Genomic DNA, 23,597 nt, shown 5'->3' on the forward strand with positions numbered 1-23,597 from the left:
TCAGTACAGTCTACAATAGGACGGAGAGGAATGTCTGTTTACATCTTTTACCCTGATGAAGCCAGCAGCCACAGTTGGTGAAACTAATTGGTATAACTTTGTTTTAAAAAAAATTTGACCAAAAAAACTCCAAATAATAGTCATTTATTCTCTCCTATAGTTTGTGTGGTCAAAAATAACAGTATTACCATCATGTTGTAAAGTCTTTGAGAGGTACATTTGTAAATAGAGATTCTACATCGAAGCTCACCGTGAGATTAGTAGGTTGTAAAGAGACATTTTTTAATTTAAGAAATCTGAAGAGTTTTTTAAAAATGACCGAGATTTGCCTATATGTGATTTCAGTAAGTTCGCTAAATATTTGGCTATGCGGTATGTAGGTGAATCAGTACAGTCTAGAATAGGACGGAGAGGAATATCTGTCTTGTCGATTTTTGGTAGACCATGAATAGGAGGTCTTGCAAAATGAGTTTTTAACCTTTCTATGATGTCTGGCATCTAAACTTAACTTCATCTAGAAGGCATTTTAATTTCTTCAGTTGCCTGTTAATGGGGTCATGATCCAGTTCTTGGTATGTTGAGTGATCTCGTAGAAAAAGAACTTTTTCTTTTGTAATGTGAAGAATCCATAATTACTGTAACTTTTCCCTTGTCTGCTCTGGTGATAACAAGGTGACTTGCTTCTCAGGGAATGTAGAGCTTTCTTTTCAGATGGAGATATGTTAGATGGAAGAAGCTTGGATTTAAGTAGGGGGGATGCAATTTCTATGCGGAGAGTATTAGCTTTTTTACTGGAGAGGTGAAATAAGTTCGGTTTGATGTTAAAAAGGAAATCTAAATATGGAATCTTTTTAGGGATTATAGAGAATTCATGTCCTTTTGAAATGATAAATGTTTCACTATCTGTTAAAGCGCTTCCGGACACGTTGATAACCCAATTATCTGGAACATGGAAAGGCTTGACTTGGCTAGCAACAAGGACTTCGAATTTACGGATTAGATGTCAATTTTGTTTATTAAATGAATATTGCAGAGAGTGTTTAGCCACATCAAGAAACTATGTAGGAAAGTTGTGGGTCTAAGTCTAAGTTTGTGGAGATAAAAGTTCGGAGATCAACAACCTTCACAAATGTTAATGTTAATAACAATTAATGTTAATAGCAAGATCATGCTTCGCTGCTCTCAGTTGATTGTGGACTAAAGAAAGCTGGTGTTTTTCATCCTTTTTTTCATCTGGATACTCTCAACCTTCATTTTGGGTTAGATATGTAGATAACATTTTTGCAGTGTGACCTCGTAACAGAGATTCTTTACCTTCCTTTTTAGTCAAAATCAATACTTTACACCCTCGTATCAAATTCACCATAGAAATTGAAAAAGACAACAAATTATCCTTTTTAGACATCCTTCTCATCTGCTCACCATCAGGTAATTTAACAGCATCAGTCCACAGAAAACCCACTTTTACTGGATGTTACATTCCCAAACAATCTGTTCATCATCCTTCTCAAAAGACAGGAATCATTAAATGTTTGATCTGATGAGCTAGAACTAATTGTTCAACTCCCCATCATTTACCGAAAGAACTTTCTACTATCAAACAATACATGAAATTAAACGGCTTCTCCAAAAGGACTACACAACATCTTTTCGACTCCTACAAGCCAAACCAAAACAACAAATCAATACGTCAAGTTCCAATCCCATATATCTGTGGAATTTCAGAACCAATTTCAAGAATTTTAAAGAAATATGATCTAACAGCTATAGTCCTATTATATATTCCTGTTAATAAAATATCCAATTATTTCCCCTCGTTTAAAGATAAACGCTCCAACTATGTCTCTTCCTGATGTATACCAAGTTCCATGTGACTGCCATCTTTCTTACTTTGGACAAACCAGATGCTCTATAGAAAAAATAATACAAGAACATCAATCATATATTCTTCACAACAAATCCGATAAGTTTGAATTGATGCATCACGGAATAGAGACAGACCACAACATTCTCTGGTCCAGTACTCACCTTCTACAAAGATGACAGCATAAATTCGAATGCCTATTCAAAGAGAGTACTGAGGCCTTACTTCACCGCCCTAGCCTGAATCGTAATGACTGTCTATCTGTGTCAAAAATATAGGAATGTTTGATCTGAATAACACATTAATTTTATTTATTTTATTTATTTATTATTTTTTTTAATGAAGAGCTTATTGATAATACTTGTCTAATGATGTCTTTAGTATGATTTTATAAATTTAGTTTTTTGTATGACATTGTAAATGTGTATATGTAAATATTTTTCACTCTTATGTTTGTGAAATGATATCGTGATTAACAATATAACATCACTCGGCTCATTCTAATTTGGAATGATCAGGTGTTTGTATTCTACCCTGTAAAAAACTGTTTTCTGTCTAGCCACAGATGATAGTTTGTCATTTTCAAACTGAAATATTTGGCAGTATATTTAATATACTTTTCTTGTACTAATGTGTAGATAATTCTTAATTTCAGGTCAAAAGTAAGATGCTTCTACATGGCACCATCGGATTATTGCTCTGACTCATATGGAAACAGAGAAAGGATAAGAAAAGGAAGAAATTCAAGAATTTTTTTAGTGTTCCAACATGGATTTTTCATCTTCAAGGATCTCACTAAGCAGGATGATAATAGTGGAGGTTATCATTTACAGCTTCAGTCTGACACATCATACACTGGAGGGGGGGGGGGATAGAATTCTCTTCACTCTTGCGTATGGTAACCAAGTAACATGAAAGAAAAATGGGTATATAGTTGTTGAGAGGTTTTTTTTTATGTTGGCTCTACTACATTAAAGATACCAAGAAATTATATACTCGGTTTTAATTCTTTTCCCAAAGAAGCAAAATGAGTTTGCTTATTTACTCCTGAGCTACTTATATATAGAGGCTAATGACTTCACATCACTTGCCTTAGTATGTATCCCATAATGCAAAGCACACACCATTTTTGAACATGAAAAAATGGTATGCATAATAGGAAGAGCTGCTACCCAGACCAATTTTGACTTATTGAAGTCTCATGAGTAGGAGCCAGACCTGAAAGAGATACCAAGGTTAAAGTATTGCAGAAGTCATATATATTTCATATCACAAGTAGCTCAGAATTGAATATATTTCACACTCAAAACATTGTTCTGCTTCCTTGGGTAAAGGATTAAAACCAAGTATATAATTTCTTGGCATCTTTAATATATAGTAGAACCAAGGTAAAAAAACTTTCAACATCTTTCTCTCATTCAGAGATTTTTATTAATAAGGTCTAGCACTTTTTGGCTACTTGTATGTGAAATACTTATTACTTTAGCCTCGGAATCTCTTCCGAGTCTGTCTCCCACTGATGAGACCTCAATAAAGGTCGAAACCGGTCTGGGTAGTGGTCCTTCCCATAATGCATAGCATTTTTACATGTCCGAAGGGGTGTGTGCTTAACATTATGGGTTACATACTAAGGCAGGTAATATGAAGTCATTAGCCCCTACATACAAGTGGCTCAGACGTAAATATATTTCACATGCAGGACATTATTTTGCTTTATTGGATAAAGGATTAAAACCAAGTATATACTTTCTTGGTATCTTTGATGGGTATATAGTTGCAAAGTGCATAAGGACAAGCACACAAAGACCAAATAAAATATCTTGGAGATATCAATAGTTTGAGTTTCTCCAAAATTCTGATAGTATCTTTTTGATGGCAGATGACATAACAAAAAAACTCTTATGTGATGGCTGTTCCAGAATTAGGACTGGAATTTTCTTGTGAGGCTTCCAGGTCATAAAGATGTTGGCTCTTAAAAGAGATTTCCAGCTTTTTTTTTGTAAAGAATTAAGATAAGAATAAGAACAGTAGGTTGATAATTGGCCAGTAGAGATTGTCCTTCTCTTTTGGGATGTACTGGATATGGGTTAATTTCTTGGCTACAGGACGAATCCCATTTGAATTAGAGAATCTGAATTAGTGATGTGAGGTAGACACTGATGGTTTTGAAAACATTTATAGAGATATTTTTGTATCCAGAAGATATTTTTATTTAGGTTGCTTAAACTTTTTATTGGTAGGAGATGACTTTCCTTTGCTATTAATTATTATTTCCTTTGCTAAGAACTTGAGAAATTTGTATGGTAGTCAGCTTTTTCAATAGGGGAATTGTCTAGATTGTGTTTTGCCAGTGTGTGTGTGACAACATTTTCTTTAGTTGTAGTTACATACTCTTGATTCATTAGAACATTTATTCACAGTTTGTTTTTCAGTAATTTTTAAAATTAAAAAAAAAATGCACAATTTAAACGTTTTATTATTATTATTAATTCTAAAACTAATAATTTATATATAATGTTTAACTTTTTTTTTTTAAAAGCATACAATTTATTTTACAGGCTCAAGATATTGTTAGTGAAATGAAAATGTTTTTGAGTGGTATTAATAAAGGAAAGTAAGTACATTGTATTGTTTCAAATTATTGAATGATCATTAATATTTATCATCATCATAATCAAATTCCTGCCATGTACCCTCAAGGAGTGTACAGGATATTATAGTACTACATGAAAAATATACATCATTACTAACTTCCTAGCTCCAAATCAGTCTGTTACTTGTCAAGACTCCAGCATTATCAGATCTTATATTTCTATTGTCTAAGGCACTTTGTACCGTATCGATCCACCTATATCTTGGTCTTCCTCTGGGTCATTTTCCTGCCAACCTAGCAGAGAACACTTGTTTTGCTAATCTTTCCTCTCCCATTCTATTTAAGTGACCATGACACCTGAGATTAGCTCTGCTAACGCATTCCTGGATGCTGACAATGTCAAGTTCTTTCCTAATATCTTCGTTTTTAATATGATATTGCCATTGATGCCATCTGTTCACGCTTATAATCTTTCTCAGGACTCTCATATCTGCGGTCTCTAGTCTTTGGTCAAGTGTTTTACTTCTGACCCAGCTCTCAGATCCGTAAGTTAAAATTGGTTTGAACACTGTCTTGTATACAGCTAATTTAATGTTCTGACTAATTTCTCTCTTCATATGAATTTATTCAGTTGACTTCTTACCATACCAGCTTTGCTGATTCTGTTGTCTATTTCTATATTTAATTTACCATCTTCACTAAAAATCATGCCTAAGTAGCTGAAATGTTTACTCTGTGAACAGGTTCTCAGTTCACAAAACAGTTGACATTTTTTATATCAACAATTCTGCCTATTTTCATTGTCTTTGTATTTTTATTGCTGACCTTCATACCGTATCTATTACAACAGTTATTCAATTTAGTCAGGGAATCTTGCAGACTTGTAGCGGATTTATTTAGAAGCATAACATCATCCACATTAATAATTATTAAGGGGTTAAACATCTTTGATTTTTGTGAAAATTGTAACTTTGGCATGTGCTTCTTAAATATTATAAGAAGAGCCAAAACATACTGTTTAAAAAATTTTTAAAGATGTTTATTTTTCTGGATTGTACTTGCTTCTATGCTGTCTTTCATGGTTTTTGTCAATGAAGACTCAATTTATATGGAACCCATCCACATAAGATTGTAAATCTGTATCATGGTAATGTGATGGATGCACTGAGAGTTAGAAAATCTGTCAATTCTGTTCTAGAAACTTATATGGAATTTTTTGAGTCATTTCTGGCCACCATTAAGCATGGTAGTTTAACAACGGGTAATAAAATTTTATCTACCACATGCCTACTTAGCAGTTATTATTGCACTACTTGGTAAGTCTTTGGACTCCTTGGAGGTGACATGAATAATAATAATATAACAGGCATGTATTGGACCAAAGGATATTGTGATCAGGAGAGAACACTGACCACAATATAATCTTTTTTAAAATATACATTTATGTAATTCTTATTTTATTTATTCATTTTTATTTTTATTTTATTTTTAAAAAGGAATAACATTCCATTGTTTGCCCTCCACCTTGTAAATGTACTAATGTACTGACAATAGCCTGTTTGCTTCAGACTGAAGTATTTACATTAATAAAATTATTAATTCTTATGCCTACACATTATTTAATAATACTGCAGGTGATGCTGGGCATGCTCAACACGCCATATTATATTGCAGTGTTTCTGGTTAAATGGGGCCACATTGGAATAACATAATTTGGCTGAGTTTAAGTGGCTACTCCAGTTACACAAAGTTGCACATAAAGAGTTTAGAATGTGTATGTATAAGAGAAAATACAAGTTTAGGCAAGTTTTTCATTTGAGTAGCAAAATTCCACTTATTGATAAACAGCTGGTGTTAATTAAATTAATTATTTGCCATAGAAATAATTTCATTTATATATTTATTAAACATAGGGTCAAAGCTGTATAACCGAGAGGAGACCTCCACATAGCCTTTAAAGGAATGTGGAGAACTGACCAGGGCTTCTGACCTAATGTCCAATCCTCACCTTCTCGTGGTGCACCCTGTTGGGTATATACCTGGATACTGAACTAACAAGGATGGGCTGGCAATTTGGGATTTACCGACCAAATTGTATTCTTATTGGCTTAAACCAATATAGAACATGATGGTACAACATGACAAAATTTCATGCCGGCTGGGGCGTTGCCCGGTTAAACAAGGCTCCCGTTGTTTTCGCCAGGGAACCAGGGTGAACAGAAAAGTCAGCTACTGGAACAAATCTGAAAGCACACCCCAACTCAACATCACCAGAGTTAAAGATCGGTACTATCAACATGAGAAGCCTGAATAGCAAAGAAATGGAGCTAGCTGAGGAATTAGATAAGTACCAGATCGACATAATAGTGGTGACCGAAACAATAAAGACAAAAACTGGTGAGATCGTTCTGAGCAATAAATACAAAATGTTATATTCGGGAAATGACAATCAAGAAAAAGGAGGAGTAGCGATAGTATTCAACACAAAATACGAGACTGATCTTGAATGGCAAGCAGTCTCAAGTAGAGTGATGTGGGTAAATGTCAGAATGGGGAATTGGACAATGGACAATGAGACTCATTTGTGCCTATGGTCCCACAGAAGGTTCTACTAAGGCAGAAGTGGAGGAATTTTTTGATGATGTAGAAAAAGCAACTGACACAATGAAAAAGGAAAAGTTGGTCCTTGTTGGAGATCTAAATAGCAGAGTAGGAAATGATTGTCAGACATACAAAAATATTTTGGGAAAATTTGGAGAAAAGAGCAAAGCTAATAATAATGACAAATACCTGTTGGATTTCTGCTCAGGACGTGGACCGATTATTACTAACACCATGTTCCAACATAAAAATGTGCACAAATTCACATGGAGAGAAAAAGCAAGGAATAAGAAAAGTCTCATTGACTATGTTATTCTTGATAGTGATGTTTTCTCCCTGGTGCAGGACACCAGAGTGTACAGGGGATTTGAAATTTGAAGCAATCACTATTTAGGCTTGAACAGGATAAAATTGAATTTCATATTGAAAAAAATCACATGTCAGAAAATTTTAAAGAGAATAAAAGTTGAGCAGCTCTCAGATGTGAACTGTAGACTAAAATACACAGATTATTGAAAAAAAAAAAAAAAAAAAGTTTGAGAACAGGAACCAAACCTTGGAGATTCAGTGGCAAGCCTTGAAGAATTGAAGAAAACACTGATTGATTCAGCCAGAGAGGCATGTGGTGAGGTTGTCTGCAAGGATAGAAAAGTCAAACACCATGGTGGAGATATTAAATTAAAGAGGCAATGAAGGAAAAGAAGAAAGCATATCAAAAGTTCCTGGCAAATAAGACAGCTTTTGCTCTTAGAGAATACAGTGACAAATGTAAGAAAGCGAAACACTGTGTAAAATAGTTAAACAAAAGTCATGGGAGGACTTTGGCAAGAACATGGAGAATAAATATCAACAGGGTGGTAAGATATTCTGGAGGTTGTTGAAGAAGTTAGAAATGGAGGAAAGAGTGCTGAAAACGGAGTTAGAGATGATAAAGGTGACATGAAAACAGTAGAAAAAGATATAATTTAAGTATGGAGTAATTACTTAAAAAAAATTGCAAAAAGAAACAGACAGTGATAACACAGTGGTAAAAAACACTCAACAGGCATATAGTCAGTAATACATATCCATACTTGAAGTAGAAAAAGCCATCAAAGGCTTGAAATGTGGAAAGGCAGCAAGAGTAGGTGATATCTGACCAGAAATGCTCAAGTATGGAGGTATAAAAGTCTTACAGTGGCTGCACTGCATAGTTCAGAAGCTCTGGACAGAGGGACAAATTCCAAATGATTGGAGTAGAGCTCTCATAGTACCCATATATAAAAAGGGAAATAAAACTGAAAAGGCATATGACAAGGTGCCAAGAGAGAAGCTATTCAATACGCTACAGTTATATGGTGTTAATGGCCATTATATCAAGCAATATTTAGTCTTTAATTGAGTTGTAAGTCAGCAGTTAGAATTGAAGGAAGTATAGGAAGATGGTTTAATGTTAAATCTAGTGTGAGATAAGGATGTACATTATCCCATCTGTTATTCATTATCTATATGGATCACATTATGAAGGAAAGTGGTATTAAACCTGATATCAAAATTGGAGATGTTAATGTCAGCTCTTTGCTTTATGTGGATGATGTTATACTTCTAAATAAATCTGCTACAAGTCTGCAAGATTCTCTGACTAAATTGAATAGCTGTTGTAATAGATATGGTACGAAGGTCAGCAATAAAAAGACAAAGACAATGAAAATAGGCAGAATCATTGAAAATGTCAACTGTGTTGTGAATGGAGAACCTGTGGAACAAGTGAAACATTTCAGCTACTTAGGCACGATTTTTACTGAAGATGGTAAATTAAATATAGAAATAGACAACAGAATCAGCAAAGCTGGTATGGTGGGAAGTCAATTGAATAAATTCATATGGAATAAGAGAGAAATTAGTTGGAACACTAAATTAGCTTATACAAGACAGTGTTCAAACCAGTTTTAACTTATGGATCTGAGAGCTGAGTCAGAAGTAAAACACTTGACCAAAGACTAGAGACCGCAGATATGCAAGTCCTGAGAAAGATTAGAAGCGTGAACAGATGGCATCAATGGCAATTTCATATTAAAAACGAGGATATTAGGAAAGAACTTGACATTGTCAGCATCCAGGAATGCGTTAGCAGAGCTAATCTCAGGTGGTATGGTCTCCTAAACGGAATGGGCGAGGAAAGATTAGCAAAACAAGTTTTCTCCGCCAGGTTGGCAGGAAAACGACCCAGAGGAAGACCAAGATATTGGCGGATTGATATGGTACAAAGTGCCTTAGACGATAGAAATATGAGATCTGATAATGTTGGAGTCTTGACAAGTAACAGACTGATTTGGTTGAAAATTGTAGATAGGAAGTTAGTGATGATGTAAATTTTTCATGTAGTACTATCATATCCTGTACACCCCTTGAGGGCACATGTCAGGAATTTTCTTATTTTCATTATGTTTCGCTGCAATTTCCTCCACAGTTTCATTCTCAGATTCTTATTTTCATTATAGTATTGAAGATTGTTGTTAGTGGAGATAAACTCCATAGTTTCTGGTATTGTTCACCTCTAATGGCACGTGATTTTCACTGTCTACTACCTGGCATATTCATAACTGAATGCTTTAAAACCACAGTGAGCAAAACAGTTTTGAATAATTTTTGAATCAGTTTTGTAAAAGATTAATTATTCTGCTGACCTTTTTTTGTAATCAATCAATAACCAGTAAAATTCATGAGCACTAAATTTTGAAGCAAGATTACGTAATTTTTTCACCACTATGTGGTAGTGGTTACTGGCTGCCCAGTTAAACAGCATTTTATCCCAAATAAAAGAAGCATGTACTTGTTATATTCTCATTTTGTTTTTGGTGTAATTTGTGCGCCAAATAAAAATTAAAACGAGAAACAATATCATAACATTTCAAGACTTGCTTGAACAACCTGGGGTTGTGGTGCAGAAGTCCTAAGGTCGTCTGCACTAGCCCTTGCATTCTCTGCAGCAGAATATTGTGCCCCTGTCTGTGAAAGAAGTGCACACACACTAACATTATAGACACCCAGCTAAACTGTACCATATGCACAATTAGTGGGAGAGTGAGAAGCACCCCTCTCTCCTGACTGCCTGTCCTATATAACATTGCTCCACCAAACATACGGAGAAGACAAGCCTCGATTAAAGAATTTAATAAAGCAATGAGCAACCCACTCCGGCCCCTGCATCAGACTCATAAATTCACCTAGTCTTCCTAAAATCTAGAATGCCTTTCTGGTCCATGGACCTCTCTTCAGCTGCCCTGCCATCAACACCTGATGTGGAGAGAATACTGGTCCAACAATCTCCCAACAAATGGTTTCCTGGTAGAAGATCCCTGTGCTTTGCAGCCTGGTTTTGCTCTTCCTAGGAAGATTTCGTCATCACTCAACAGGATCAGAACTAATCAGGGTAGATGTGGGTACCTACTACATAAATGGAGGCTGTTACGCCACCCTTATTATGATTGTTCTCCCATGGCTCAGACGATTACTCATATTGTGAACGACTGTCCAAGGTGCCAATTTCACGGTGGTGGCCTACAGGACATCCACAAGGTGATGGATGAGGCCTTGGATTAGTTTTCCAGACTGGACATTGACCTGTAGCTGTTCTGTATTCCTTTTGCCATAAGAATAAATAAATACATAAATAGATAATAATGATTTTTTTCCCGAAACATTGAGACTGGCATGCAGTCAGAATGATTTGAACAATGTTGTAAAAAGTTTCACATATTTCAAGGAACATAAGATCAAATTTAAATCAACTGGAGTGTGTAATATGGGTTTGATTCCGGAGATATCGGAGTTTAGTGTCAATGGCATGATAAGCCAGGCCAGATTTAACAGATTTCAGGACTTTGATGTTGTCCTGATATTCCTGGATTCTAATTTCAACAGAATAGCCTATGTGGCCAAAATAACAATGTTGTCAGGAACGGAGTGCTTGATAGATACAGACAAGGAGAGAGGTAGTAATTTGTCCTTTTTGGATGCTAGAATAGAAGACAGTTTCCGAGCTACCTTCGTTTTGAAAGTTTGTCATTAGATTATACTTATGAAGAATCCATTCTGCTTGTTCTGATGTTTCTTTAAAGTAGAGTATGGAAACTTTATACATCAGCCTAGTCTGTTCATATTTATTTTATTTTATTTCTTCAATAATGAATGAGTTATGTAAACCTTGTATTTGAATTACAAAAGCTAACTTATGTTTTTAGAGGTTCTCCATTGAGAATGCAAGGCTGAGGTTTACTGTTTCTGCCTACTTTCATAGTTTTGGTCTTTTTTATTGCTGATTTTCATGCCAAATTTGTTACATCTGTTATTCAATTTAGTTATTTAGTTAGAGAATCCTGGAGAGTTACACTGGGTGTGTTTAGGAGTAAAACATCATTTGCATAAAGCAAACAGCTAAGTTTAATATATCTGATTCTAATATCAGGTTTATTGCCACCACTTTCTTTCACATTGTGATCTGTATAGACAATGAATAAGAGTGGTGATAATGTGCCTTGTCTTATCCTGATTTTATATCAAACCATCTTGTATTTCCTTCAATTCTAACTGCTGATTTATGACTTAAATATAGACTGTGTTATTGCTCTCTATAACCCATTTCCATTTAATTGTGGTGTTTTGAAAAGCTTTTCTTTAGGCATCTTGTCGTATGCCTTTTCTAGATTTACAAAACTTTAAGTACAGATCCTTGATATATTCCCGTAGTCTCTCAACTATTTGTCATAAAGTGAAAATCTGATCTTTGACAATCTTTATTTGGCCCGAATCTGGCTTGTCCTTCTCAAAGTTTCTTTTCCAAAATTTTTCTCAATCTCTTTTCATAAATCTTATATAAATCTTACCTTGAACACTTAGTAGAGAAATTCCTCTGCAATTCCCACATTCAGTTTTGTTTCCCTTTTTTATAGTAGGGAACTATTAGAGCTCTTCTCCAATCATCTGAAATATGACCTTCTGACGAGGCCATCTGAATTATGTAGTATGACCATTGCAAAACTTTTATACCTCCATATTTAAGCATTTCTGGTTGAATATCGTCTACTCCAGCTGCCTTTCCACATTTCAACTTTTTTACAGCTTTTTCTATTTCAAACATTGGTATGTACCCCTGTTTGTATTCCTCATGCAAAATTTGTATTATTGTTTTGCTGTTGCTTGTATTGTTTAACAGTCTTTCAAAGTAATACAAACATCTACGATATCCTTATCTTCAGATTTCATTTCACCTTTATCATCTTTGATTCCTTTTACAGTACTTTTCATTTGCACATCTTTATGTGTAAATGAATACATTTACATATCTTTATGTGTAAATGGATTTGTACATCTTTATGGTGGATTATGGTTTTAGTAATAACTAGTCCATATCCTATGGAAGTATTAACGGAAATAATGGATAGTTATCTTTAAAATATTTTGAGCAGCACTCTTGTTTTAGTTAAATGTTGTAAATAAGGGAGGAGATTAATTTCTTTATGATTATGAATAATGTTAGTTTCCAGAACAGAAAAGGAACCGTGTTTTTTCACTTCATGTATTAGGTTGTATTGTGCACAATTTCTTTATTGCTTTGAAAAGCAGGTATTTAAAGAAAACTAAAGTACAACAGAAAATATGAAATGCACAAACTTGTAAAATAATCTAAATATATTGATAAGGTCATGAAATACAAGATAAAATAACATGGAAGAATACAAGAGGGCAAAAATCTTTAATTAATTACATTATAACTGATAGAGAAATCATACTTGAAAAAATATTCATGTAAGAGAGTTCTAACATAAGCAGATATAGGAAGTGACCATAAGTTAGTTCTTGGAAAAAATAAAACTATCAAAGAATAAAACAAAGCACAACATATTGAGAAGTACAAAATATGGAATAGAATTACTCCAGGAAGAAAGTAGGATACCTATACCAGAAAAGATTGTTACATAAACTGGAAACATTAAAAGACAAAAACATACAATCAGTAGAGGAAAAATGGAACAGCCTTTAAAGATATTGGAAGTTTATTTTTCACTTGGTTAGACTATAATAAATTTAGTTTAATCCTTTATCCAAGTGTGAGCAAACAAAGTTTGTGCCTGAAAGTATCTTCAGGACTGGAGTAAGGTAGTACAACACTGGGCAACTCGTTGCAAAGGTGGAGCAAGCTAACATCACTCCTATCTCAGTATCTCCCATAATGCACAACACATCTCCTTGCAGATATGTATAATGTTATGCATTAAGGGGAAGTCCACTACCCAGACTAGTTTCAACCTTTATTGAGGTCTCTTCAGTGGGAGCCAGGCCCAGACGTGGGTACCACAGTCCTGAAGATACTTTCAGGTGCAAACTTTGTTTACTCACACTTGGATAAAGGATTAAACTAAATTTATTATAGTCTAACCAAGTGAAAAATAAACTTTCAACATCCTTCTTTAAATCCAGTAATTTAATAAAACGGTGGCACACTATTTGGCAACTCCTATAGGTAAAGATGACCTGCCATTGCTTCTGTGTGGTATCTCCAAGTCTGGGCCTGGCTCCCACTGAAGAGACCTCAATAAAGGTCGAAACTAGTCTGGTAGTGGCCCTTCCCTTAATGCATAACATTATACATATCCGCAAGGAGATGTGTTGTGCATTATGGGAGATACTGAGATAGGAGTGATGTTAGCTTGCTCCACCTTTGCAATGGGTTGCCCAGTGTTGTATTACCTTACCCCAGTCCTGAAGATACTTTCAGGTGCAAACTTTGTTTGCTCACACTTGGATAAAGGATTAAACTAAATTTATTATACTTTAAAGATATTGTACATGAAGCAGCAAAATAAACATTAGGAGAAAAAAAACAGTTAGTACAAAGTTAATCAAAGATGGACACATTGGTTTGAAGAAGAGGTAAAAAGTTTAGACATTGTTAGCATCCAGGAATGTGTTAACAGAGCTAATCTCAGGTGGTATGGTCACTTAAACAAAATGGGAGAGGAAAGATTAGCAAAACAAGCGTTCTCTGCTAGGAAACAGACGCAGAGGAAGACCAAGATATACGTGGATTGATATGATAAAAATTTCCTTAAATGACAGAAATATAAGATCTGATAATGTTGGAGTCTTGACAGGTTGATTTGGAGGAAAATTGTTGATAAGAAGTTAGTAATGATGTAAGTTCTTCATGTAGTACTATCATAATATCCTGTACATCCCTTGAGGGTACACGTCAGGAATTTGATAATGATGATGTAAAAAGTTTATTGAAAGAATATCACTATATATGAACCTCCCTTATCTAACACACTCATTACGTATCATAAAATGCAAGTAAATTGCTAAAACCTACCCCTTCACAAATTCATGCTGACCATCATAAAGAATTCTATATCCATCAACCCAACCTTGTATCCTGTTCCTAACCAGTCTCTTCGATACCTTGACTACAACTGCAGTTATACAGACTGGTCTATAATTAGAAAATTTTCTGTCCTACAACCATGCTTATGGAGTGGTACTATTTTGCCTTCTTCCACTCCTTAGAACCCTACCCATTGCAAAACTTTCATTAAACAATTCATTCAAGGGCATAGCTCACTGCTCGACGCATTCCTTAAGAATATATGGTGATTTGTCATCAGTTCTCACAGCTTTATTAACATCTAATCCAATTAATACCTGTTACACCTCTGATTCTTTCACTTCCAATTCTCCTAATACTTGTCCCCCTTCTACATTTTGCACAGCATCATTTACACAAGTATGATATATTGATGTATTATTGGTATTATTATTATGGTGTATTATCATACTGAATTCATCACTCTGCTGTCATGACTGTCCATCCTGTATTTAATAACAAGGTGTGACACCTTTTGGCTACTCATATACGAAAATATGACTTCTGCATTACTTCAACCTTAGCATCACCTCACCTCTGGGTCTGGCTTCCACTGATGAGACCTCAATAAAGGTCAAAACTGGTCTGGGTAGTGACTCTTCCCATAATGCATAGCATTATACATGTGTGCAAGGAGATGTACTTTCCATTATGGAATGCTAAGGCAAGTGATGTGAAGTCATTAGCTTCCTTATACCAGTTGCCCCAGTCCTGAAAATACTTCAGGCACAAACTTTGTTTACTTACACTTGGATAAAGGATTAAACCAAGTATATAATTTCTTGGTATCTTTAATTTATTGAACCTGATAAATGTTTCTCTAATGTCAGAATTTGCTGTAACATACCTAAATATAATAGCTAGTTAGTCATTATGGATGCTGAATCGAGTATTATTGGAAAATAAGCAGCTTCCTTAATTTCTGATATTAATATTTCTCATTTTATTAGCTAATTCATCACAAGCATGGTAAGAAAGATAATTTGATCTGCCAGAACCACTGTTGCCGTACATTTTCGTGTGATGTTTTAAAAAATCATCAAATTCACTTAAATAATTTAAACATGATAAATGATTTTTGCAAGAATCAGAAAAAAAAAAAATCATTTTTATTGTCTCTAAATGCAGCCATAGTTTAGTCAGTAACTTAATGGTAGGTATTATTATTTTTAAAACCTCTTTCCAATAATTATATTCAGATTGAATTTGTTTCTTTAATTCGGAATCATTTCGGCTATTTTCTTTTGCGATATGTGCAGATTGCTCATATATGCTCAGTAGAACACTTGTGATCACAAAAGGTTGTTTGTGTTATATTTCTCCAGTCATTAAAACACTTCATTAAGCTATTATTTGACTTACAAAACAAAATTTAAAAAGAACTAAATACTATTTAGTTTTTTTAAATGAGAATGAGACGTAGAGGAAGACCAAGGAAAAGTTGGCTGGATTGTCTGGAAAATGGAGGCACTACAAGCATTTACACTTAACTCACCTGTTTCTTCTTCTTCATTGTTATCTAACTAGATTTCATTGGCCTATCATTGACTGTATGCAATACTTCCAAGATTGCAGCAGATAACTGATTTTTCTTGTTTGGTTGTTCTTATAAAATCCTGTTATTTTGAAGAGAGAAAGTTGGAGTAATTTTGTGAGATGTTTGTATTTGTATTTTTTGCTTTGAAAGTTGTGAGTCCTTTTAGGAAGCAAATGCTGTGTGCAAGATGGAATTGTATCTACTGCTTGTGAGACATCAAAACATTTTAGGTAAGTGTTTTCTCACTCTTCACACTGAGTTTGGATGCTGTAACATATTTTTTGTGACCAGACTTGCCTAAGCAACTCATGTGATCCTTGTCATCCTTATCCTTGGTGACAGTGAGCCAATTTTGAGAGGATTGATTTCTAGGCTTCATATGTGAGAGTTGGACCCACTCTCTCATAGTGACTCATCTGTTTGGAGTAGGTGAATTTGTGTGAACTGCACTTTGTCTGGTCCCTACCTTTTGACCAAGATGTGTGACTAAGATGTCTCTTACCAAGATCTTAAGCTCTGATCACTATAGCTCTGCTCATTCAGGCATGCAAACTTCCTCACCACACTAAATCGAAAACCCTTTAAATAGAGAATATAATCTATCAAACTCAATTTTCGTAGCTAATTTTTTTTGCATATAATCTGTTTACAGTATCTTTTTTGAGAGGATTGTTCTACAAAATTGAATGATTTTTTTTTTGGGGGGGGGGGGGTTAATATGAGCTCAATGATGCTTCCTTTATGAGTACTATATTTGGAAATCCCTCATTATCTGTTTTTAAATCATCTGCTCTACCTGGAATCTTGAGGGAAAAAGAAATTAGTTGTATATTTAAGTATAATTAAAAACCTATATGCAGGGTGGCCATAATTAAAGAGGACGTATTCAGAGCCCTGTAGTGAAAAATGTATTGGATGAAATTCAACCAAACTTGGACTTGGTGTAAGTACACACTGCAACATGGTTTTTTTTTTTTTTTTTTTTTTAACAGAAGATAAAAAAATAGTACAAAATTCTGCCACCAGGGAACATTTTAATGCTATAAGCACATGGTTTGGGATTAATTAAACAGTTATTTATTTTATTTAAATGAAGGGGGATATTAAATCCCACATTGCTTTAAAACCGAATAAGAAACTCAAAGATTGGAATCGGAGAGTTTCATGCCGAATATAGTAAACTATTACTATTACTATTATTACGGGCAACTCCAGGGAGTCATTAGACTCATCGAGGGAGGCCCCAAATCATATTCATCACAACTATTTGACATTCATACAGTATCTATCATACCTCGCCTTAAACTCATTCACTGTCACAGCATCCACCACAGACTCAGGGAGCGCATTCCACTCATTCACTACTCTAAAAGTAAAGAACCCAGCTCTAACACCTTTACTAACCACACTTTTGCCCAGTTTCCATGGATGTCCCCTAGTCCTCCCACAACCAGCCCTGTTCTCAAAAATATCTTCTGAATTAATTTTATAGAAACCCTTCAGTAATTTGAATGTCTCAATCATATCTCCCCTCCTCCACCTATCAACCAATTTTTGCAACCTACAAATCCTCAACCTGTTCTCATACGGTTCATTCCACAGACCTGCTATCATCTTGGTCACTCGCCTCTGGATCCTCTCCACCTCCTCCCCATCAAGAAGAAACCTAGGTGACCAAATCTGAGCACAGTAGTCTAGATGGGGTCTTATCAAGGCTCGATAGAGAGGAACAATAACCTGCTTGTCTCTGCTTGTCAACGTATTCTTCAGCAACCAAGTGATTTGATGAGCTGTTTTGGTCACTTTTGCAATGTGTCCCCTAAATTTCAATTCCTTATCTACCAACACTCCTGAATCTCGTGCCTCATCAATTTCCTGGAGCAGGGTTCCACCAATGCAGTAAACTGCCGCCAATCTTTTCACCCCCAAATGCATAACCTTACATTTTGCCACATTAAACTGACATCCATTCTCCTTAGCCCAGACCTCCAATCTATCCAAATCATCCTGCAAAATTTTGACGTCATCTGCATTCACTATTGCCCTACCCAACTTCGCATCATCCGCAAACAAATGAACTGTTCCTCTCAGATCATTTCCTATATCATTTATGAACAAATTAAACAGTAGTGGTCCAAGAACAGATCCTTGTGGCATACCACTAGTCACAGGCCGTCTTGTGGACTCTACTCCCGAGTAAACCACTCTCTGATATCTCTCCGTCAACCACCCTCCTATCCATCTCACCAACCCTATGTCCATTCCCATATGCTGCAATTTACTGATTAGAATTCCATGTGGAATCCTGTCAAAGGCATTGGCAAGGTCCAGTAGAATCAATGTAAACCCATTACCCTTATCCAGTTCAGCCGTCACTGTGTTATAATACGTGAGCAAGTTACTGAGGCATGACCTACCCTTCACAAAACCATGCTGTCCCCGATACAGTATCCCATTTTCTTCTATCCAATCTTGTATTTTCCTCTTGACTATTTTCTCTAAGACCTTGACAATGATTCCTGATATGCTAATCGGTCGGTAATTTACAACAGCAGTCTTGGAACCACCTTTATGCAGTGGAACTATTTTCCCCTCTTTCCACCTGCTCGGGACTAACCCAGAGCCGAGACTCAAATTAAACAAAATGGTCAAGGGTACTGACAATTCTTTAGCTGCTTCTCGTACAACACGAGCTGGTATTCCATCCAATCCCACAGATGTATTGACATTGAGGTTATGCAATAGACTACTCACCTCCACTTCATTAACCACAATTCCCGTATAATCTACTGGTTTATTCGTTTCTGCAATGTCACCACCTGGATGATATACTTTTGCAAAGTGCTCACTCAGTAACTCAACTATCTCAACTGATTCAGTTACCTCCCTACCATCGGCATTCTTTAAAATCAATCTGCCATGTAAATTTTTCCTTTTACTTGCTACATATCTAAAAAACTGTTTAGGATTCTCTTTAGCCTGCATGGCCAATGTTCTTTCGTAATCCTTTTTTGCTTTTCTTACCACACTCGTCACCCTTCTAGCCTGCGCTTTATACCGTTCATGTGCCTGCCGGTCACCCTTCTCCTTAAATTCCCTCCATAGTTGTTTCTTTTTTTGCAGCTCAAGCTTAATGGTGTTATTCATCCATTTAACCCCTACTTGATTTATTATTCGGACTCTAGGTATACAGTCAGCCATTGCTTCATGCAAGTACTTCTTAACTACCTCCCATGCACTATCAACTTCTAGTCCTTGCAGTTGTACATGCCATGGCACTGAACCAATCAAACTCCTAAGCTTGTCATACTTTCCAGCCTGATAATTCCACATGTACCCTGTCTTAATTGAAAATTCTACACCTTTAGCCACCTCCCAAGTTAAGACCCTATGATCACTCTCACCGATTGGTGGCAATGTGGTCATATTTGTTACAGCCAAATCCTCAGATGTAATTACTAGGTCAAGCACTCTCTGACCCCTAGTATTTTCCATTACATGCTGTCGCAGATAGTTATCCCTTAATAACCGCATAAAATCCAGTTCCTTCCTCCCGTGTGTCCTCTCCTCACTCCAATCAATGCGACCATAGTTGAAATCTCCCATAATAATCACCCTCCTTCCACCCATTTCTTCTATTTGCTTGTGCATACTGTCACCACCATCTTTTCCATCACCTGGTCTATAGCAGCACCCAATTGTATATTTAGTTCTGCTAGCCACAATCTCTCACCAAATGGCCTCAAATGTGCTCTTTTCTCTATCCTGCATTTCAACTTCTATTCTCCTTGGCTGGAGCTCATCAGCTATCATCAACTCTAAAAGTTTATATTTTTATTCGGCATGAAACTCTCTGATTCCAATCTTTGAGTTTCTTATTCGGTTTTAAAACAATGTGGGATTTAATATCCCCTTAATTTAAATAATGTTTATATTGCTGAAATGAAGCCTATTGGCTCTTTATATTTAAGTTATTTATTTATTATTTTTATGGCTATTTTTGCCTATTATCATTTAGGAGTGTCCCTTATTGGCTTTTTTTTACTCAAGAATTCTTAGGGCATTATAGGTGTATTTTAAAGATAAATATATGCAGACTAGTAGAGGAAGAAATTTTGCACATACCTTGTTTGGATGTTAGGTTGTCTTTGTTCTGCATACTTCTGCTGTTAGGCTGTTAAAAGGGGAGGAGGGGGTTTAGGAAACTTGTTTGTGTGTGTGTGGGGGGGGGGGGGTTGAGGCAAGGTGGGAAATTAATTTGAAAAGCCAGGTTTTTTAAAAAATAATATATATATATATTATTATATTTAAGGGCGCTTCTTTGGGGAAGGGGAAGAGTTTTATGGGAAACGGGTGGGGGAGAGCGTTAATGGGGTGTGAGCCATTTCGATCGTGCTATCATCATCAGAATATTTCGGGATAAGTGTTATTTATTTTTTTCGTATCCAAACACAAGTGGTACAACATGATTTACAACAAATTAGGATACATTACACATGAGAACAGCTTAAATTTGGTAGGTGAATTATATAGGGAATAATAATTAAATATGAAAAAAGGAAACTATACATAACTTATATACAATAAATATGGTCAAATGTTACTCCAGTATCTTGCGCAATCAACTGCTCTTTCTGTGCAGGATATAGGTCCTCTTTTGTGCAAGGTGATGGAAGAAAAGGATAAGAAAGAAGGTGTTCCATGGACTGGGTTGTCCCACACTCACAATTATCTGGATCAGTGAGGTAGCCCGATTTGATGAAGTTTTGTTTTCAGCGTCGTGTCGTTTGAAGTCTGTTGAGGCTTTTCCAACTATTCCAGTCTAAGTGAGCACCACGTGGAAGATGTTTGGCTGTTGGAATGCCAGGATTATTTTCAGGATATAGTGCAAGCCATTGTTGAAGTCTTGTCTCTAGGAGGTTTTTAGTTTGTCAACAGTTGCCAGGAAGCTATGTTGGGATCTTAGTCTTTGGGGCACTGCAGGCTTGCCGAATAGTGGGTGGCATTCATCATTCATTTGTCTGCTTATTTCGTCAGCTGAGAATGAAATGAAAAAAAGATCTTCGAATGGAAGGGGGTGCAATACCAGCCAAAGTATACAGGTATTTTAGTGATGTTGGTTTCAGGCATCCTGCAATTAAACGGTAGCTTTCATTCAATCCTGGGTCAAGTTTTTCAGCATAGCAGGATCTGGACCATACTGGGCAGGCATATTCAGCAGAAGAATAGAAAAGGGCCAAGCAGAAGATCTCAGTGTGCTAGGGTCTGCACCCCATTTGGAGAAGGTAAGCTTTCTTAGTATATTTTTTCTTAAATTCACTTTTGTCTTTGTTTTTTCTATGTGGGTTTTATATGAGAGGGTGCGATCGAGAATCACACGGAGGTAGATTGGGTTCCAGGAATGTTCTATATTAGAGCCTTCTCAAGAAATCTGTAGCTTCCTGTTGGCTTCCTTATTGTTAAGGTGGAAAAGGCCAGTCTGGGTTTTCAAGGGGTTTGGTTTTAGTTGATTACTGCTATAATATGTGGTTAGACTGTTTAAGGCAAGTGACAGAGTAGTTTCAATGGACTTGAAATTTTTTGATTGAGTAGCTATGGCAAGGTCATCAGCATAGATAAAATTTCTAGTTCCTGGAAAGATGGGGAGATCATTGGTGTAGATGTTGAAAAGTAATGGTGATAACACACTTCCCTGGAGGAGGCCATTTTTTTGGAGGTACCAGCGGCCCCCCCCCCCCCCAGGTCCACATAAAAGCATCTGTTTTCAAAGAGTGATTGGATCAGGAGGACAAGGCGATAGTCTCTAGTTATTCTGTATATTTTATTTCTGAGTGTGTGGGATGGTTTATGGTATCATACATACCATAGACTACAAAGACTGCTCCTGCAGCTAGTTTCTGCTCATAACCATTTTCTATATATTGAGTGAGGTTGAGAATTTGTGATGTGCAGGATTTGCCTGGTCTAAAACCAGCCTGCACACAATAAGATGGGGTTTGATTAGGGGTTGTAGCCTATTCAAAATTAATCATTCATAGAGTTTAAAGAGGTTGCTGAGTAGTGATATAGGTCTGTAATTTTTTGCTTTGGTTGGAGTTTTCCCTGGTTTCAGAAAGGCCATCACTTTGGCATGGCTCCAGATAGTTGGTATCATTAGGGTTCTGAGGCAAGTGTCTTATAGGTTTAATAGCCACTCTTTAGTCCTGGTTCTAAAATGTTTAATCTGTTCATTACAGACATCATCAAGGCCTGCAGATTTTCTAGGTTTTAATAGGTTTATGGCAGCATTGAGTTCAGTGATGGTGAAATCTGAGTTAATCAGTTTTGTTCCTCACTTGGAGTTCTAAATAGCTTATTTTTTGGGTGCTTCTTAGGGAATTTTCCATTTAGCAGCAGCTGGTGAGCAATTTGATTAGCTGTTACTTGCAGATGCTCATATGGCTTAGTGAAATCCTTCCTAATTCTGTTGATTAAGTTCCATGCCTGTAGTTTTCTAGGTTTTTAATAGGTTTAAGGCAGCATTGAGTTCAGTGATGGTGAAATATGTGTTAATCAATTTTGTTCCTCACTTGGGGTTCTAAATAGCTTATTTTTTTGGGTGCTTCTTAGGGAATTTTCCATTTAGCAGCAGCTGGTGAGCAATTTGATTAGCTGTTATGGATGCTCATATGGCTTAGTGAAATCCTTTCTAATTCGGTTGATAAAGTTCCATGCCTTTCTGCTACTATGGGTCATATCAATCCAATCCCTTCTATTTCTTTTTTCCATGAGGAACACCTTTCCTCTGCCATCTTGGAGCATTTATGAAGATTTGACGTGTCTCATCTAGCCAGTAATGGCTAGATGAGACAACAAATCAATTTTCCTGTTTGTATAACTTACAGATGTGGTTCAATATGTCCTCCTTTCAGATGTTCTAAGAACTGTATTCTGTGAATGACATTTTCTACAGTGGAACGCAACAGATTTGCATTGATTTCATCACATACTGTGTTATTCTGTCTTTCAAGGTTGCTAAATCAGAAACATGTCTTTCATACACCATGCATTTCAGATTGCCCCACAATCAAAAGTCACAGGGGTTAGATCAGGCAAATGAGGTGGCCATGCTGTGGAAAATGCACGACAAATCACATCACTGTAAGTGTCCTTTGTGACATTCACTGTACTGGAAATCCGTGAGGTGGTGCTCCTTCCTGCATGAATATGGTAGAGTCAAGGAATCTTTGCTGCTGCAGTTGTGGAACATCAAAGTTGAACAGCATCTATTGATACTTAACAGCAGAGACGGTACAAATCACTGTTGGGTGAAGTTCTTTGAAAAAGTATGGACTGATAATAGATTATGCAATGAAACCACTTTTGTTGAGTTTGAAGGAATCTGATGGAACATGTGAAGGTTATTCGCAGCCCAAATGCAGCAATTGTGTGAGATAACACTATTGTTCAGATAAAAATGTGCCTGGTCATTCCACAAGATTTTTCATGACCATGCATCATCCACTTCCATTGGAGCTAACAACATCAGGGCAAACTGCAGTCTAGTTTCCCATCATCATGCAGTAAAGCTTAAGTATAAGAGATCTTGTAGGGGAAAAAC

The 23,597-nt window shown here is 36.1% G+C and overlaps 1 protein-coding gene across 3 annotated transcripts in view; it reads left to right on the top strand.

Moving 5' to 3' along the window:
* Positions 1-23,597, top strand: part of LOC150107066 (epidermal growth factor receptor kinase substrate 8-like) — a 379,016-nt gene that overhangs the window by 152,361 nt on the left and 203,058 nt on the right. For all 3 annotated transcript variants that reach the window (XM_090393423.1, XM_090393421.1, XM_090393422.1), the window contains exon 7: positions 4,423-4,478. In XM_090393423.1, the coding sequence (XP_090249549.1) occupies positions 4,423-4,478 (56 nt within the window). The remainder of the gene's footprint in view (positions 1-4,422; positions 4,479-23,597) is intronic.

Source organism: Typopeltis vanoorti, chromosome 5 (assembly GCF_054136105.1).
Source record: "Typopeltis vanoorti isolate ZY-2024b chromosome 5, IOZ_Tvanoo_1.0, whole genome shotgun sequence".
Taxonomy (NCBI): Eukaryota; Metazoa; Arthropoda; class Arachnida; order Uropygi; family Thelyphonidae; genus Typopeltis; species Typopeltis vanoorti.